Source organism: Thalassophryne amazonica, chromosome 4 (genome assembly GCF_902500255.1).
Source record: "Thalassophryne amazonica chromosome 4, fThaAma1.1, whole genome shotgun sequence".
Lineage (NCBI taxonomy): Eukaryota > Metazoa > Chordata > Actinopteri > Batrachoidiformes > Batrachoididae > Thalassophryne > Thalassophryne amazonica.
Window position 1 is genome coordinate 29,910,215 of NC_047106.1, and position 19,067 is coordinate 29,929,281.

The 19,067-nt window shown below is 46.8% G+C and overlaps 1 protein-coding gene across 1 annotated transcript in view; it reads right to left on the minus strand.

Moving 5' to 3' along the window:
* The window catches only part of si:dkey-103g5.4, a 162,238-nt gene that overhangs the window by 13,516 nt on the left and 129,655 nt on the right, over positions 1-19,067 (minus strand). The window contains exon 32 of the mRNA XM_034169315.1: positions 7,102-7,248. Within this exon, the coding sequence (XP_034025206.1) occupies positions 7,102-7,248 (147 nt within the window). The remainder of the gene's footprint in view (positions 1-7,101; positions 7,249-19,067) is intronic.

The following is a 19,067-nucleotide window of genomic DNA, read 5'->3' on the forward strand; positions in this document are numbered from 1 at the left end:
ACTTCCTATGGCTGTATCCCATAAAGACTATGAATATGTATGTAAATGTGATTTCTCAGCTTTAAATTTTTAATCAATTTGCAAAAATCTCAAAAAAACTTTTTTCACATTGTCATTATGGGGTATTGTGTGTAGAATTTAGAGGTTAAAAAATTCATTTACTCCATTTTGGAAGAAGGCTGTAACAAAAAATGTGGAAAAAGTGAAGCTCTGTGAATACTTTCTGGATGCACTGTATTCAAAGATGAATGCAGACTGACAATGATTGCATACGCAAATCGATACACTGCCAGCAATATGATAGACATAGCAATACATGACAATACTGACGATATGGTGCGGTACGACTCACCCCTGTTTCCCATTCGATGTGATTTGGTATGTATTTGATGGCAATTCAATTCCTCACAATGTGATATGATGCGATTCAACATGATGCAAAGAAATTATACTAAAAATTTAAATAGAAAATAAGAAGCTGCAATTCAGGATGGTACTATGCCATTCTTCTTCTTCTTCTTCTTCTTATGATTCTACTAGAGGCAGAGGACTTGTTTTACTCCTTATAAACAGCAAATTTACCAGATTCAACATTATGGAACAGGAATCGGTTCCATCATATGTGGAACCTGCTTCGCCACAGTCAGGACTTAAATAGTACAGTACACAGTAAGACAACATCACTCAATAAGTGACTTCAAGTGAGTCACTCATTGATAGAGTACTGCCTTGGCAAAATTAATTTGAGGTGCTTGAGCTTGGTTTACAATCTGAGGAATATCCGAGTGGAGCAGCAGCGGCTGTTATGGTTTAGCAGCACGACATTCTTTACAAATGATCTGCGTCTTGTGAAGTTTCCAATCTTTTTTAAAAGAGCCAAAGTATCTCCAAACACCTGATTTAAATGTTTTAGGTGCGTCAGAAATCTCCAACTGCTCGCGTACCTCCATGTTTGTTGTGGTAGAAATGTGCTTTGTGGCTTCTGCCCGTGTAAAAAAAAAAAAAAAAACACTAAGCAGGGATTGTTGTGTGGGCTGCTGAAGAGGAGGTACTGCTGGCCCACCACCACCAGATGGCGCCCTGCTTGGAGTGCGGGCTCCAAGCACGAGAGGGCGTTGGAGCCGCTGGAGGTGACAGCTGTCATCTATCAACACCAGCTGTCACCCATCACCACCACTACAAAGACCGGACTGCAACTCCACCTCCTCACCGAGAAATCTACCATACAGGTAATTTTCTCTGCTGAACAAAACCTTGTGTAATAGTCTGAACTTCTTTTGCAGCCGTTTTCCTGTGGTGATTGCCTTATCTGTGGGATTGGCGTTTGGTGTGATCAGCGACGGCTTCGCTTCACACCCCAACCAGATAAGTGGTTAGACAGGAGCTGCACGAGTGTGTGATTGGAGGTGGAGGTTCTCCCTCCTTACTGAACACAGACTGTGGGATTACTGAGTGTGCGAACTCACACTCATCCAGAACTGTTTCTGTTTTCTGCCAGCAGTACCGGGTCTGACTGCTGAAGACAGTGGCCACCTGGGGCGCAGGGCTTGGCGGCTCCAGTGTTCTTCAGGTCCGTTGGTGGTGAGGCTTGTGTGGGTTCCGGCTTTTCTCTCACCGGACGTCTCCTATCTTCGAGCCTGCCACACGTCACCTTTTTGTCGGATTGATATAACGCATATTTTTATCTGTCTGTATTACGTTGTGCACCTTCACAACATTAAATTGTTACTTTTTGGCTATTCCATTGTCCATTCATTAACGCCCCCTGTTGTGGGTCCGTGTCACGACACTTCCCCAACAGGATTTCTCGGCCAGCGTCATGGATCCCGAGGGGCGTCAACTCGAGCCTGAACGGCCAATGGAAGAGCAAGGTGCACAGGCGCCAGCAGGAGGCGTGTTAGGGGAGCTGCAGCAAATACTGACCGCTTTCACTGCTCGGTTGGATCTGGTCACTGAGCAGAACGTTATCCTCAGTCGGAGGATGGAGGCTCTCACCACCAGGGTGGAGGCACGCGATCAAGGCGCTGCTGCAGCACCTCCTCCTGCTGGTCCTTTGTCAGACACAAACGTTCCACTGGTCCCCCCACCATCCCCTGAAGCATACATAAGCCCTCCGGAGCCGTACAGAGGTTGTGTTGAGACGTGCACGGACTTCCTAATGCAGTGCTCGCTCGTCTTTGCACAGTGTCCCGTCATGTACGCGTCAGACGCTAGCCGGGTGGCTTATGTCATCAATTTGCTTCGAGGAGAGGCACGCGCCTGGGCTACGGCGCTCTGGGAGCAGAACTCACGGCTCCTAACGTCATACGCTGGGTTTGTAAGGGAGTTCAAACAGGTTTTTGATCATCCCAACAGAGGCGAGACCGCTTCGAGCGTGCTACTGTCAATGCGACAGGGGCGCCGGAGTGCAGCCGAGTATGCAGTCGACTTCCGCATCGCGGCTGCGAGGTCCGGCTGGAATACCGTTGCACTCCGCGCCGCCTTCATAAACGGGCTGTCTCCGGTCCTGAAGGAGCACCTGCTGGCTAAGGAGGAACCGCGGGATTTTGACGGGCTTGTCGACCTGGTTATACGCTTAGACAACTGGTTAGAGGAACACCGTCGGGAGCAGGGCAGGAGGCGTGACCGGGCACGGGCCGTCCCTTTTCCTTCTGGGTCCGAAAGGGTGCCGTCGTCCCCACGCTCCGCAGCCAGAGGGCCCCGTGTGGCTACAGCTCCCCCTGCTGATGAAGCTATGGACACGAGCAGGGCCAAAATGAAATCAAAGGACAGACGAGGGAGGCAGGCCCGCGGGGAGTGTTTTTTCTGTGGGTCTAAAGGTCACATACAGAGGAACCGTCCCAAACGGTCAAACTACAACGCCCGTCCTTAGAAACTGGGCTAAGGGTGGGCCATAACACGCACGCGGGGGAACCCCGAAAATCAGCACGAATCCCAGTCACAATCCTTTGTGAGGATTTAACCCTTCACGCCCCAGCACTTATAGACACGGGGTCAGAAGGGAATCTGCTGGACAGCAGATGGGCAAAGGAAGTAGGGCTCCCTCTGGTGGCTCTGCCTTCCCCTGTGAAGGTACGAGCACTAGATGGCAATCTTCTTCCATTAATCACACACCAGACACAGCCAGTGACTTTGGTGGTGTCTGGGAATCACAGGGAGGAGATAGTGTTTTTTGTAACACCTTCTACCTCCCGAGTGATTTTGGGTTTTCCATAGGTGTTGAAACACAATCCCCGGATTGATTGGCCGTCTGGGGTTGTGACGCAGTGGAGCGAAACCTGCCACCGGAAGTGTTTAGGATCCTCGGTTCCACCCGGTGAGATAGCTAAGGAGGAGGTCAAAGTCCCGCCCAATCTGACGGCGGTGCCATGTGAGTACTACAATCTTGCTGACGTCTTCAGCAAAGATCTGGCACTCGCCCTTCCCCCGCACCGACCGTACGATTGTGCCATCGATTTGATTCCGGGCGCTGAGTACCCGTCCAGCAGGCTGTACAACCTCTCACGTCCGGAACGCGAATCAATGGAGACCTACATCCGGGACTCGTTAGCTGCCGGGTTGATCCGGAACTCCACCTCCCCGATGGGTGCTGGTTTCTTTTTTGTGGGTAAAAAGGACAGCGGACTCCGTCCATGCATCGATTACAGAGGGCTGAACGAGATCACGGTTCACAACCGATACCCGTTACCTCTGTTGGATTTGGTGTTCACGCCCCTGCATGGAGCCCAAATATTCACCAAACTCGATCTTAGGAATGCGTACCACCTGGTTCAGATCCGGAAGGGAGACGAGTGGAAGACGGCATTTAACACCCCCTTAGGTCACTTTGAGTACCTGGTCATGCCGTTCGGCCTCACAAACGCCCCTGCGACGTTCCAAGCTTTGGTTAATGACGTCTTGCGGGACTTCCTGCACTGGTTTGCCTTCGTGTATCTAGACGACATCCTCATCTTTTCTCCAGACCCTGAGACTCATGTCAAGCATGTACGTCAGGTCCTACAGCGGTTGTTGGAGAACCGGCTGTTTGTGAAGGGCAAGAAGTGCGAGTTCCACCGCACTTCTTTGTCCTTCTGGGGTTCATAATCTCCTCCAACTCCGTCGCCCCTGATCCGGCCAAGGTTGCGGCGGTGAGAGATTGGCCCCACCCAACAAGCCGTAGGAAACTGCAACAGTTCCTCGGCTTTGCAAATTTCTACAGGAGGTTCATTAAGGGCTACAGTGACTATTCCATTGTCCCTTCATTAACGCCCCTGTTGTGGGTCCATGTCACGACACTTCCCCAACAGGGATGATGCATCCAATGTGCCTAGGAAAAAAATCAATGCAAGCACGCAGCGAGCGATTCCATCCATTTTACCTGTCAATTGAGTCGATGCACACTGAATGAATCGATACACTCGCATCACGCATGTTTGTATCTATATACCGATTCGTATTGATTAATCTCCACATCCCTAATGTAGACAGAACTTTTCAGTCATGGTATAAATGTCATGCATCATTGTTGGGCACTCTGAGTTTCCCTTCTCAGTTCCAGCTCGTACTGTGGGCATGTTTGGCAATAATTTGAAGGGAATTTATTTTAACTTTCAAGCTTTGTCTTGTACCGTGAACTGGTTCCAGATAAGCGGTTGAAGATGAGTGAGTGAGTGAAAATTGCCTTGAAGCTGACTACAATGAGCTTTGAAATATCTACCATACGTTTTGAGTGACTGTGCTTTAGAAAGACACGATCATCATTTTTGAGGCAGAAAACCATTCCAATACATTGTGTTTGTTTTGAAATTATGTACAGTTGTGAACATAAGTTTACGGTTCTGTTGCAAACTCAGTTTTCCCCTGCACTCAAAAAAGGGAATGGGGTGGGCTGTGCACTTCACATTATTTTTTTGTTTGTTTGTTTGTTTTCAGTTTACCTAAAATGCATGTGTTTCATAAGTTAAAAAAAAAATTGATAATAAATGCAAATTCATTTAGTTAAATGCCAATGTTTCATGCTTCATTTTCATGCCCTCATGTAAAACTGACAGCTAAACAGTGCTTTGTCTGTGTGGAACAACCTTGTATGCTTGGCCAAGACGTAAGCCTGGGTCCCACCGAATAATGAAGGATGAATAATGAGCCATGCATGGGTGTGTCAGCGATTATTCTTATTAAAGCAAAATGGCAAAGGATTAGATTACATTATTTTATTTCTATCATGTATCCACGACTAAGGTGCCTCTCTGTACCCCGCATGTGCCACGTGCTAGCAGCCTCCAGTAAGCCACGACCAGCCTGTCATTAGAGCCTCGAATGGCTCGTATCAGCCACACTAAGCCATGTAGTGTCGTGATAGTGCCATGAAAACGCAATGTTGGTGCACATTTAGGCATGGGTTTGATCCAAACCTCCATCCATCCCACACCTAGTCCCTTTAAAGTGTGGGTTTTCAATTCGCAGCAGCATTTAAAGATGTCACATTTTTTAAATGCAGTCCAAAAAGTAGATGCTCCAGTACAGACCCGGTTGTGCGCTGTGCACCAGGCTGCTGTCCACCTGTAATGCACCAGACCAGCTGGAACCGAACCAAGGGTTCCTGGACAGCCATCTCTGTGCTCCTCGCTGGCTCCGCAGCTCGCTGGCTTTATTTCGTCTGTGGCTTTAAACACACATCGTGATCCCACTTTTAACTTTGTGTCGTCCATTTATTTCTGCAAAATTGCTCTTTTGCGCGTGCGCTGCTGTTCTCCATTCCTGGAGAACAGCCTCTGTGCTCCTTCTCACTGGCTTCCTTTCCATGCATGGCTTGCTGGCTTTATTTTTTTCCCTGGCTTTAAACACAGTCATTTTCCATGATCCCACTTTTAACTTTGTGTTTGTCCGTTTATTTCTGCAAAATCGCTCTTTGGCACACGCACTGCCATTCTGAATGAGGTGGCCGCTTTAATTATATACACCTGCTGTCGCAACTCGTGGATCACTTTAAAAAAAATTCTTTATTTCTTCCGCAGTTTACAAGTCACCGTGACCTTTTAACTTTGTGTTATGTTTTTTTCCCCCTTTTAAATTCAGAAAGATACTGGTTGCCAAAGATCTTACAATTAACCTTCAATTTTCCAAGAATTCATTCAGAAGCTGTCACAGGAAACCGATGGATTGCCTACTCCGGGTAGGGAATGCGGTCTTGCCCCAAGTGAAGGAATTCAAGTACCTCGAGGTCTTGTTCACGAGTGAGGGGACAATAGAGCATGAGATTGGCCAAAGATTTGGTGCAACAGTGGTGGTATTGCATTCGCTCTACTGTACTGTTGTGACAAAAAGGGAGCTTAGCCAAAAGGTGAAGCTCTTGATCTACTGGTTAATCTTCATTCCTGCTCTTACCTATGGTCATGACAGTTGGGTCATGACCGAAAGAACTAGATTGCGGGTACAAGCAGCAGAAATGGGCTTCCTTAGAAGGGTGGCTGGTGTCTCGCTTAGAGAGAGGGTGAGAAGCTCAGTCAATTGTGGGGAGCTCAGATTAGAGCCGCTGCTCCTTCGCACTGAAAGGAGCCAGCTGAGGTGGTTCTAGCATCTGGAAGGGATGCCCCCGAGTGCCTCCCTAGGGAGGTGTTCTAGGCACGTCCATCTGGGAGGAGACCCTGGGGAAGACCCAGGACTAGGTGGAGAGATTATATCTCCACAATGGCCTAGAAACGCCTCGGGATCCCCCAGTCAGAGGTGGCCCGGGAAACAGAGGTTTGAGCTCCCCTACTGTAGCTGTTCCAATTCCGGATAAGCGGTTGAAGATGAGTTAGTGAGTGAGTGAGCGAGCTGCTCTTCTTAGGGGTCACCACAGCAGATGACAGCATTGCCCGCAAAGGTCAGTAAGTCTTTCCTCACTAAAAAAGGCACCTGAGCCCCTGGTTCTCACAACCCTACCCAAGACCCAGTCCATGCAAGCAGTAAAGAGTGTCAGAGCCAGAACACATCCTTGATGAACACCAGTATTAAAAGGGGGGAAAAAAATTAAGTCTAACAACCAACAGCAAACAAAAGGTTGCGCTGAACGCTCAGGCTCAACTCAAGTTTAACTTGCAGTTAAATAATTAAAAAGCAGTCACACATGTTTGTGAGTACCTTGAAGAAAAGCCTCTGGAAGGCAGGGCTGCAGTCAGAGCTCATGTTGTTCAGTTTGACATGGGACAGACAGTGGAGGAGGAGCAGCGAGAAACCTCCAACTGACTGTAGCCTCTGGCGCCGCACAAAAAGAGTCGCCTGTGACTCCTGCCAACAGAGCATTCATTCAAACACACCACAGAGATGATTTGCAGTAATATTTTACAGCTGCACAAAGATAAACACAAGCATACTCACTCAGTGATGAAAGAAAGCTGTGCACAGCATCGCATTACACATCCATGGCAAATGAATACAAACACCTTACAACAAGCGTGTGACGCCTTTTGCATGGATATAAAAAATCTTTAATAGCATACAGTTGAGTCCATATGTTTTATTTATATAAGTATTATTTTAATATAAATCGTCACTTTTACAGCCAGTATTTTTTATAATGTTAGGGCCACACAAAGAAAGTAATGTAAAATAAGTACATAAAGATTCACCGTGAATATTAAACCAAACAAATGTTTTCAAAGGTCCCAGTTGTGTTAACCATCAATGCAGAGTTTGTCGTTGCACTCTTCATGTCTCCTGCACTCTATCAGTCATCTTGTCATCTAGCTTTTTCCAGGTGAGCCATTCTAAATAGTCTTCAATGGCTATGATTGGAGAGACTCTGCATAGTGCAAGTTTTACCTGTTGCATCATGACTCAGACCTTCATGATGGATTCGCACAAAGAAGATTTTAAAACAGTTTCCCACATGCTTTCTCGCTTCTCTGTTCAGTTCCACCATGAGGTTGTAAAATGGTAAATAGACTGCATTTATATAGTGCTTTTCCATCTGCGTCAGACGCTCAAAGCGCTTTACAGTTATGCCTCACATTCACCCCGATGTCAGGGTGCTGCCATACAAGGCGCTCACTACACACCGGGAGCAATAGGGGATTAAAGGCCCTTAGTGATTTTCCAGTCAGGCGGGGATTTGAACCCATGATCTTCTGGACTGAAGCCCAACACCTTAACCACCAGACCATCACCTCTCCAGGTTGTATAACTGAAGATGCAACAGACAAAGTTTCACTGTGCACAGCTTTTCCAATCACAGCCGCAGATGCCTATAACGCCTTCAGAGTTGTCATGGGTGTCTTGGCGGCTTCTCTCAATAATCTTCTGGACACAGTGACTGATGTTACATTCAGAGAGGAAGCAGTTCTTTTAAAGTGACCAGGACTTCAAACATACGGCCCCCAAGTGTTCCTATCTTGAGGAAGGCATAATAGGGACATGGTCTATTTGGTAGGGGAAAGAAACTTTGTTGCTGCTTAGTACAAGTTGGTGGTGCTCAATATTATGGGTGTGACTGATGTTACCAAAAACAAACTTTATTGCAACTTTTTCTTCAAACTATACAGGGTTATCAATTCTTTTTTATTCTAGAATATAAGGATGCAAGCAACTGTCATTCTGCTGCTCCTTGCCATGTTACAAATCAAAGGCATGAACTGAATGATTGCATAATTACGTGTGACTGATGTTACGTGACTGACGTTACAGTATGTTAATGTATATTTAAAGTTACAAAAAACAAATTTGCAGCTTGAAACATCTGCAGAATTTTCAACAGTACATTATTGGGCAATTCTATGGTAACGGAATTACAACAGCAGCAAAATCTGGACATATGGCATCTAACCATGACAGATTAGCTCAGATTGTAATTTTGTTACCGTAGAATTGCCCTATTGTGACTTTTGTGACTTACACCTGGAGTCACCTGTGACTCCTGCCAACAGAGTATTCATTAATTGGGGGTAATACTGCATGAAAGTGGGTACAATATGCAGTAATCAGGACCAACTGGTCCCTGAGCAGAAGCGTTCTTCTAATTGTCCTCCGCAACATGAAATCCATGAAAGGCATGTCATGTCATGTCTCTTCAACAAAAGACATTGTTGAGATGTTAAAGAAGAATTTTTATCATTTTGGAAAACAAGTTGGGAAACGTGGAAGTAGGATTTTTGTGCACACGCTCGCTCATGTACAAAAGCGATCATAAAATGGGAATTGTACCTAATCGGATGGATTAATAGTATGTAAGAGTAAAAACTGAGATTACATAAGAATTTTGGTTGCCCAGGGAAACCACCCAAAGTTATATTCATCAATTATATCTACCATACTTTAACTTTTGTGTGTTAGACATGCAGCATCTGTCCACCTTCAGGTGGAAGCTGATAACTCTGAGAAATCCCCAACAGCAAAACATACCCCGGTAACAACCTTTAGAACCCTGGAGCTCAGAAGCCTGAAAGATGAAGAACTGTTGGTTATTTATTGCCTTGCTCTGACATAACTTTCTTCCCTGTAGGAGGGGGTGAACAGAGAGTCTTTTGTGTCAGCAGGGTTGGAGAATGTTCTGTGCAGCCATTCACTTGTAAATTGCTTCCTGTCTTGGCAGCAGGAACACTCAGAATGTACAGTAAACAACACATGGACTGTCTTTGAAAGGTGCTGTTTTGGTGTCACATTGTTTGTTACGTTGCTTTGATATTCATGTGTTAGAGTGGAAAAATCAGACACTACATGTTGGGTTTTCTTCTTTTCCATTTTGACTTGCAGCTTCTTTGATTTGGTGCATGTTTTTTAAGACTACTGAATGTGCTTTGGGACTTTACATCACTACAGAACGTGTCATCATCTCTAATTTTCTGAGATTTTCAGAATTAGGGTGTAGTGTATCCTGCATAATTACCCCGTAAGGCTGCATTACAATTAAGTCAACTATTTGACTGCAGAATTAGAGGAATACAAATTATCCAGAAAGTATTCACAGCGGTTCACTTTTTCCACATTTTATGTTACAGCCTTATTCCAAATGTAATAAATTATTTTTTTTCCCTCAAAATTCGACTCACAACACCCCATAATGACAACATGAAAAAAAAAGCTTTTTTTGGAATTTTTTGCAAATATGCTAAAAAAAAAAACACCTAAGAAATCATGTGTACATAAGTATTCATACCCTTTGCTCAATACTTTGTTGATGCACCTTTGGCAGCAATTACAGCCTCAGGCCTTCTTAAATATGATGCCACAAGCTTGGTGCACCTGTCTTTGGACAGTTTTGCACATTCCTCTTTGCAGCACCTCTCAAGCTCCATCAGGTTAGATGGGGTGTGTCGGTGTACAGCCATTTTTAGATCTCTCCAGAGATGTTCAATGGGATTCAGGTCTGGGCTCTGGCTGGACCACTCAAGGACATTCACAGAGTTGTCCTGAAGCCACTCCTTTTATATCTTGGCTGTGTGCTTAGGGTCATTGTCCTGCTGAAAGATGAACTGTCGCCCCAGTCTGAGGTAAGAGCACTCTGGAGCAGATTTTCATCCAGGATGTCTCTGTACATTTCTGCATTCATCATTGTCTCAATCCTGAGTCTCCCAGTTCCTGCTGCTGAACAACATCCCCACAGCATGATGCTGCCACCACCATGCTTCACTTTAGGGATTTTTTTTTAGTTTTTGTTTTTAATAAATTTGCAGAAATCTAAAAAAAAAAAAAAAAAAACTTTTTCACATTGTCATTATGGGGTATTGTGTGGAGAGATTTGAAGGGGGAAAATGAATTTCATCCATTTTGGAATCAGGCTCTAACATAACAAAATGTGGAAAAAGTAAAGCGTTGTAAATACTTTCTGGATGCACTATACCAGTCCATCTTGACAGCTTGAAAGCTTGACAGGACATCAGTCCAATGCAGATTGCTTCTACGGGCAAGGCCGGTAACCATTTACAGCTAGGTAGATGAGACTATGCAGATTAAGTGTCCTGTCCAAGGACACAGACAGGTAGACCAGCTCCTTATCCACCGAGCTACCTGCTCTACACTGTATGCATAGCACTACATACGATGTGCATCATGACGCACAGAATCAACACAGCACATGCAACACACTGTTAAAAGCACTGTCAGGCACATGTGGCACAACACAAATAATGCAAATCGACCAGTATAGCAGCAGATGGGTATAAGTCATGTTCCAGAGAAATCTTTTAAAATAACATAGCAAATAAGTGGTCCCTGATGAAGTCATTCTCCATTCAGTGAGCCAGTGATACAGCAAATAAAGTACTTCTTTGAAAATTTACAGCCGGCCAGACAAGAGGAGGTCAAACTGAGTTTAGTGGATATGAAGCATCCTCAGGTATTTGTTTGTACGACACTGTCAAATATCTTAAGAGACTTGCAAATCACCTTCCCTTCAAAGCCAATAATTTCAGAGAGCTTGTTTTTACTCTTGAGGCTGAAGTGTCCATCCCAAACAGTCATGCTGAAAGACAGGATGATTTCCACAAGGCTCCTATATGCCATTCAGTTATATTTTCACTCTGCAGCTTCCTTATTAAAACCTATCTTTGGTTGGCTCTCTTAAAAATGCTCCCTACTTTGTCATTCAAACTTAGGGCATCATAACCCACATAGTAAAAATGCTCCACTATTTCTACAGGTGGCTTGTTTAGTATGATGTGGGATGTTATGATGTGGATGTTACCAGTTGCCCATGATTTTGTCTGTATTGTTTGTTTGTTTTTTATGGGGGCACGTTCATTTCCAGTGGCCCGGCCGGACACCATTGCTGCAGCACAGTGACTTGGTTCAAGTAATCTGTTGTGCTGTCTTTGTTGGCTGCTGTTTGCTGCTGGATCTGCCTCATGACCCCTCCCTTCTTGTTTCTGCTGGAGCCACCTGTGGTACTGATTGGATTCACCTGTTCACACTCAACCACCTGTACAAGTACTGCTTCTCTTCACGCTCTCAGATGCCGGAAACAACAGTTGTCTCCAGGTTTCCTCGGCCTCGTCTCTGCAGCATTTTTTGTCCTGGTTTCTATGTTGTGAACTAACTCAGTGTTTCTTGTGTTCCCAGTGATCCTGGTTCCGTTGCCACCTGGTCCTGTTGTGAGCTGGTTCCGGACGAACAGTGTTGGGGTGTGACGTTCCTGCCTCCTGTGTGCTCCAGCGGTCTCTCCTTTCTCCAGCACCTGGCTTCCCGGTTTAAACTATCTACTACACTTCTCAATAAATCATTATATTTTTGTACTTAGGCCTGTTTTCTGCATTTTGGGTCCAACTACTGTCCCGTGGGGTTTTTTCCCTAACAGGAGTTTCTGGCCACCAAATGGACTCAGCGGAAGCAGAGCAACTTTGCCTGACCCTCAGCTCGCAGGGACAATTACTCGGGCAACAACAGCAACTTCTGTCCGCCTTATCCAATCAACAGCACTCCCTCGAATCACAGGTATCTCAGCTATGCACCACCATTTCTGCACTCTCTGTGTTTAACAGATAGCTTAGCTTTAGCCGCCCCAGCAACAGCGCCGTCAGTTCCCCACAGTAGCGTTAACACCTCAGCGTCAAGAACCTTTCCTTTGTCACCCCGACCCTTACACCGGTTCAGTAGATAAATGTGCTTCATTCCTGCTTCAACGTTCGCTTGTTTTTTCTCAAAGACCATCCATGTACACCACAGATAAGGATAAGATAGCTTACTTGGTTAGCTTGCTTTGGGGGGAGGCCCTGGAGTGGGCAACTGCGTTATGGAAGCAGCAGTCACCAATGTTAGGTTCTTTTAGCTGGTTTAAGCAGGAGTTCCAGACGGGCTTCGATCGATGCAGGGGCAAGCAACCTTCCAGCAATTGTTGGCCCTCAAGCAGGAGAACCATAGTGTGGTGGCATACTCTATTGGCAGCTGAATCGGGCTGGAACGCCGCCGCGCTATGAAGCGTTTTCATCAATGGATTATCCGAGGCGCTTAAAGACGAGCTGGCAGTCCACGATCTTCCCTCGACCACCTCATCTCTTTAACCATTAAAATAGATAATCATTTAAGGGAAAGACTGTGGGAGAGAAGCCGAAGGGCGGTGTGGGTGTCTTTTCCTCAGATCCCTCCGCAGGCAGATCCTGTTCCTTCTTCCTCGCGTTCCACCGGGAATGCACTCAGGCTCCCACGCTCCCAGCGCCCCCTGCCGAGGAACCAATGCAGCTCGGCAGGGCTCGTTTGACACCTAAAGAGCGTAGACGGCGCTTGTCAGCCGGGGAGTGCCTGTATTGTAGTGCCCGGGGACATATTATTCGCGAATGCCCGGTTTGGCCAAAAGAGAACACTCACCAATAGACCCAATAGACCCGCCAATAGACTATTGGTGAGCTGCACTCATTTGGTAGTGGGCAATGCTTCACGTACCCAAATCCTGGTCACACTGTTCTTTTCTAATCAGTCATTAAAACTCCAGACCCTTTTAGATTCTGGTGCTGATGCCAATTTTTTGGATCCTAGCGTGATAAACCAGGCCCACATTCCTGTGGTCGAATTACCCTCCCCTATCCAAGTTTCAGCACTTAATGGCACTCCGCTCCCCGTGGTAACTCATCACAGTTCCGGTGTCATTGCTAGTTTCTGGTAATCATTGTGAGTCTATTCAATTTTTTGTTTACACATCCACTCCACCGATTGTTTTAGGGCACCCCTGGTTATTTTTACACAATCCAGATGTTGATACGCCGACCGGGTCCATTTCCCGGTGGAGCGAAGCCTGTCACCTCCGTTGCCTCCGTTCGTCTGTTCCACCCACCCAGAAGTCCAGGGAGTCAATCATTCCTCCCATAGACCTCTCTTTAGTTCCTAAAGAGTACCTTGACCTCCAAGAGGTCTTTAGTAAGAGCTGTGTGCTATTATTGCCTCCTCACTGACCGTATGACTGCTTCATCAATTTGCTTCCGGGCGCGGCGCTTCCTTCCAGCCGCCTGTACAATCTGTCACGCCCGGAGAGGGAAGAGATAGAGCAGTACATTCAAGACTCCCTGGCAGCAGGTCTTATTCATCCCTCCTCCTCGCCCTTAGGGGCAGGCTTCTGTTTTGTGGGGAAGAAGGACGGGACCCTCCGTCCCTGTATTGATTTCCGTGGATTAAATGCCATAACTGTTCGTAACCGGTATCCTTTGCCTCTATTAGACTCCGCATTAGACTCTCTGCAGGGAGCAGCCATCTTTTCCAAACTTAATCTTAGAAATGCCTACCACCTAGTCCGTATCAAGGAGGGAGATGAGTGGAAGACTGAGTTTAACACACCCTTAGGGCATTTTGAATATCTCATTATGCCCTTCGGTTTCACTAATGGTCCCGCCGTCTTTCAAGCTTTGCTTAACGATGTCCTCCATGACTTTCTCATGACTTTTGTTTTTGTCTACTTAGATGACATTCTCATTTTTTCTAAGAACCTGCCTGAACACATTCAACATGTCCGTCTAGTTCTGAAACGTCTCTTAGAGAACAGTCTCTTTGTCAAAGCCGAAAAATGTGCCTTCCATCAAACCTCTGTGTCCTTCCTAGGATTCATATTTGAACACAATCAGATTAGACCAGATCCAGCCAAAGTCCCTGTCGTAGTGAAATGGCCGACTCCCTCCAATTGCAAACAACTTCAACAGTTCCTAGGATTTGCTAATTTTTACCGTTGCTTCATACGTAACTTTAGTCAAGTAGCTGCCCCTCTCCATACACACGCTTCTTCCAAGTCAGTCCCTTAAACATAGGTTTACCACTGCTCCTGTCCTCATTCAACCCGATCCAGACCGCCAGTTCGTCATGGTGGTCGATGCCTCCGACATCGGGATCAGGGCCGTTCTCTCCCAGCGGGCTGAGGGCGACAATCTATTGCACCCTTGTGCTTTTTTCTCCCGGCGGCTCTCTCCTGCTGAGTGCAACTTGGTGACCGGGAACTCTTGGCCATGAAGGAGGCACTGGAGGAGTGAAGACACTGGCTGGAAGGTACGTCAATTCCATTTGTTGTTTGGACTGACCATAAAAAACTGGCTTACATTCAAAACGCTAAGAGACTCAATTCCAGACAGGCCAGGTGGTCCTTATTTTTCGGTCGATTTAACTTCACCCTCACCTACAGACCTGGTTCCAGAAATGTCAAACCCGACACCTTGTCCCACCAGTTTGCTCCTTAGAACTATTCCCCTACACCAGACTGCATCCTTCCCAGCCACATGGTTGTAGGTGCCCTCTCCTGGGACATTGAGCGAGTCATCCGGGAGGCCCAGAGAACTCATCCTGACCCTGGAGGGGGACCTCCTGGCTGGCTATTTGTGCCTCCCTCAGCCAGATCTGATGACCTACAATTTGTTCATTCCTGTAAATTCTCCTGTCATCCTGGCATTCATAGAACCATACACCTTGTTCAGCAGCATTTCTGGTGGCCAACTCTCCAAGCAGATACCCATGAATTTGTCAACGCCTGCACCATCTGCGCCCAAAATAAGTCCTCTCACCAACAGCCATCTGGTCTTCTTCGTCCACTTCCCACACCTGGTCAACCATGGTCCCACATCTGCCTGGATTTCGTCACTGGATTACCTCCCTCAAATGGAAATACAGTCATCCTCACCATCCTGGACCAGTTTTCAAAGGCAGCACACTTCCTGGCCCTGCCCAAGTTACCCTCGGCGCTGGAGACTGTTAACCTCCTGGTCAACCATGTGTTCCGGCTGCATGGCATCCCCCTGGACATAGTGTCGGATCAGAGCCCCTAGTTTACATCTCAGGTCTGGAAGGCCTTCTGCGTGGCCTTGGGGGCTTCAGTCAGTCTCTCATCTGGATTCCATCCCCAGACCAACGGGCAGGCGGAGCGGGCTAACCAGGAATTGGCAGCCGCCCTTCGCTGTGTCACATCCTCCCACCCATCTTCCTGGAGTACTCACCTGCCATGGGTTGAGTATGCACATAATTCCCAGGTGAGCTCGGCCACTGGCCTGACGCCGTTTGAGTGTTCTGTGGGTTATCAACCTCCTCTGTGCCCTGCTCAGGAATTGAACCTCTCAGTGCCTTCAGTCCAGGTCCATCTGTGGCATTGTCAACGCATCTGGCAGATAGCCCGCTCCGCCCTTCTCTGGACGAGGGAGAAGACTATTCACCATGCAGACCGGCATCATGCCCCGGCCCCCCACTACCGGCCTGGCCAGAAGGTCTGGTTATCCGCCAAGGATGTGCCTCTTAAGGCAGCTACCAAGAAGCTGGCTCCTTGATTCCTGGTCTATTATCGAGAAGATTGTCAACCCTGCAGCAGTTAGGCTCAAATTGCCTCGGACCCTCAGGATCCATCCTGTCTTCCACGTGTCTCGTATTAAACCGGTCTGTTCCAGCACCTTGTGCCTGCCTGCCGTTCCCCCTCCTGCTGCCCGGACTGTGGATGGCTATCCCGCCTGGACGGTGAGCCGTATTCTCGTCGTTCATCACTGGGGCCGGGGCTTCCAGTATCTGGTGGACTGGGAGGGGTATGGCCCAGAGGAGCGTTCCTGGGACTCACGGGGCCTTATTTAGGACCCTTCCCTCATCTCTGACATCTATCGGGCTCGTCTGGGTTGGCCTAGTAGGTCGCCTGGAGGCTCCCGTTAAAGGGGGGGTCCTGTTGTGCTGTCTTTGTTTGCTGCTGGATCTGCCTCATGACCCTTCCCTTCTTGTGTCTGGTGGAGCCACCTGTGGTACTGACTGGATTCACCTGTTCACACTCATCAACCACCTGTACAAATACTGCTTCTCTTCACGCTCTCAGACGCCGGAAACTACAGTTGTCTCCAGGTTTCCTCGGCCTTGCCTCTAGGCTTCCTCTACAGCATTTTTTGTCCTGGTTTCTACGTTGTGAACTAACTCAGTGTTTCTTGTATTCCCAGTGCTCCTGGTTCGGTTGCCACCTGGTCCTGTTCTGAGCTGGTTCCGGACGAACAGTGTTGGGGTGTGACGTTCCTGCCTCCTGTGTGCTCCAGCGGTCTCTCCTTTCTCCAGCGCCTGGCTTCCCGGTTTAAACTATCTACTATACGTCTCAATAAATCATTATATTTTTTGTACATAGGCCTGTTTTCTGCATTTTGGGTCCAACTACTGTCCTGTGGGTATTTTTCCCTAACATAATCCTCCTCATATATGACTTTGTTTACCATGAGACCACCAACAAGGGGAATACCATCAGCTAGTGGTGTCAGCAAACAGCCTTGAGGTACACCAGCATTAAAAACAAACTCATATGTGTTGAGCCTGGTCATGAAAACCCTAAGGGTGATCAGCTAAGCCTAAACATTGGCCACAATGCAGTCAATGAAAATGTTTAAGCAGCAACCCAATCTACCACATTGTAGTTACGAATAAGTATGAAATGGTAGCTTTTGTTATGGCCAATTTAGGAACTCATTAGCCAATGAATGAGACCAAAATTCAAGATCATTTTAAAGAATTGTTCAAAAAGTATGTCTGTAAGAATGTGTGGCAAGAGTGATTTGTGATCGAAAGACTTCAGTAAGAGTGAAAGGGATGGTTTGAAAACTGCAGTGAGACCGGCTATGTTGTACATCTTAGAGAAGGTGACACTAACAAAATGACAGGAACCAGAGCAGAGAAGATGCTGTGATTTTATTTAGGAGTGATTAGATATGAACATATCAGAGGGACAACACAAGTATGAGACTCAGAGAAGCAAGACTGAGGTGATTTGAGTATGTGCGGAGCAGGGACCCATGATATACGAGGTCTGTCTGAAAAGTAATGGACCTTTTTATTTTTTTCAAAAACTATATGGATTTGAATCACGTGTGATTGCATCAGCCAAGCTTGAACCTTCGTACGCATGCGTGAGTTTTTTCACGCCTGTCGGTTGCGTCATTCGCCTGTGGGCAGGCTTTGAGTGAGCACTGGTCCAGCCCCCTCGTCGGATTTTCATTGTCAGGGAAATGGCTGAGCGACTGCCGCTTTGCTCCATGAAAATTTTTTCAGAAATTGTGTGAGACAGCCAGGTGGAAACCATTCGGAAAATTCAGATGGCTTTCGGTGAAGATTCTATCGGCGTCACACAGATTAAGGAGGATTACAACCGGTTTAAAGATGGCGCACAATGGCGGAAGGTGCACCGCGCTCCGAGCGGCCATCGACAGGCTGAAACGACCACCTGCCCACAGGCGAATGACGCAACCGACAGGTGTGAAAAAACTCACGCATGCGCACAAAGGTTCAAGCTTGGCTGATGCAATCAAACGTGATTCTAATCCATATAGTTTTTGAAAAAAATAAAAAGGTCCGTTACTTTTCGGACAGACCTCGTATAGGGAGATGAAGGTGGAGCTACTCGGCAGGAGGAGGAAAGTGAGGATGAAGAGGTGTTTAATGGGTGTGTGAGCTTGTGATTTTGATTGTTGTAAGCACTTAGCCATTAGGTCTACTGTAGTCAGAGTTGCGTCCCCTGTCCCCTTTGTGATTGGTAGGCAAAATGTAGGGGTCCAGTTGATTCCCATCAGTGAACGTAAGATGGAAAATGGACTGCATAGCGCTTTTCCATCTGTATCAGAAGCTCAAAGCGCTTTACAATTATGCCTCACATTCACCCATTTCTACAGACACACTCGCACACCGATTTCAGGGTGCTACCATACAAGGCCTTCACTACACACTGGGAGCAACTGGGGAATTAGAGACCTTGCCCAAGGGCCCTTCGTGATTTTCCATTCAGGCTGGGTTTGGAACAGAGGATCCTGTGGTCTAAAGCCCAATGCTTAACCACTAGACCATCACCTCCCCAATGATGAGTGCTGACTACTCTTTCCTTCTTTTCATACACTTACCAAGATGTTGCTGCAGAGACATTAGGCACAGGTGTTATGAATTTGGAAAAGTACAGGCATTAAACAGCATCTGAAACAACTAGCAACCCCTTTAAGATGGTAAGAACATACTTTAAGCACCCTTCCCCTTAACCCATCAAGAACATGGGGCTTTGTTGGGTTTGATGATGGAAGAACACATGGCTACATCTCTGTCAGAGAGCTAAATAGGTTTATAGCTCCCTATGTGATTACAGATGGTACTGGGGTCCAAGCCTCTCATGCTTGCTTTGCATTACTGGTGGAGAATCTTTACCCAACCGTATTCTTAAA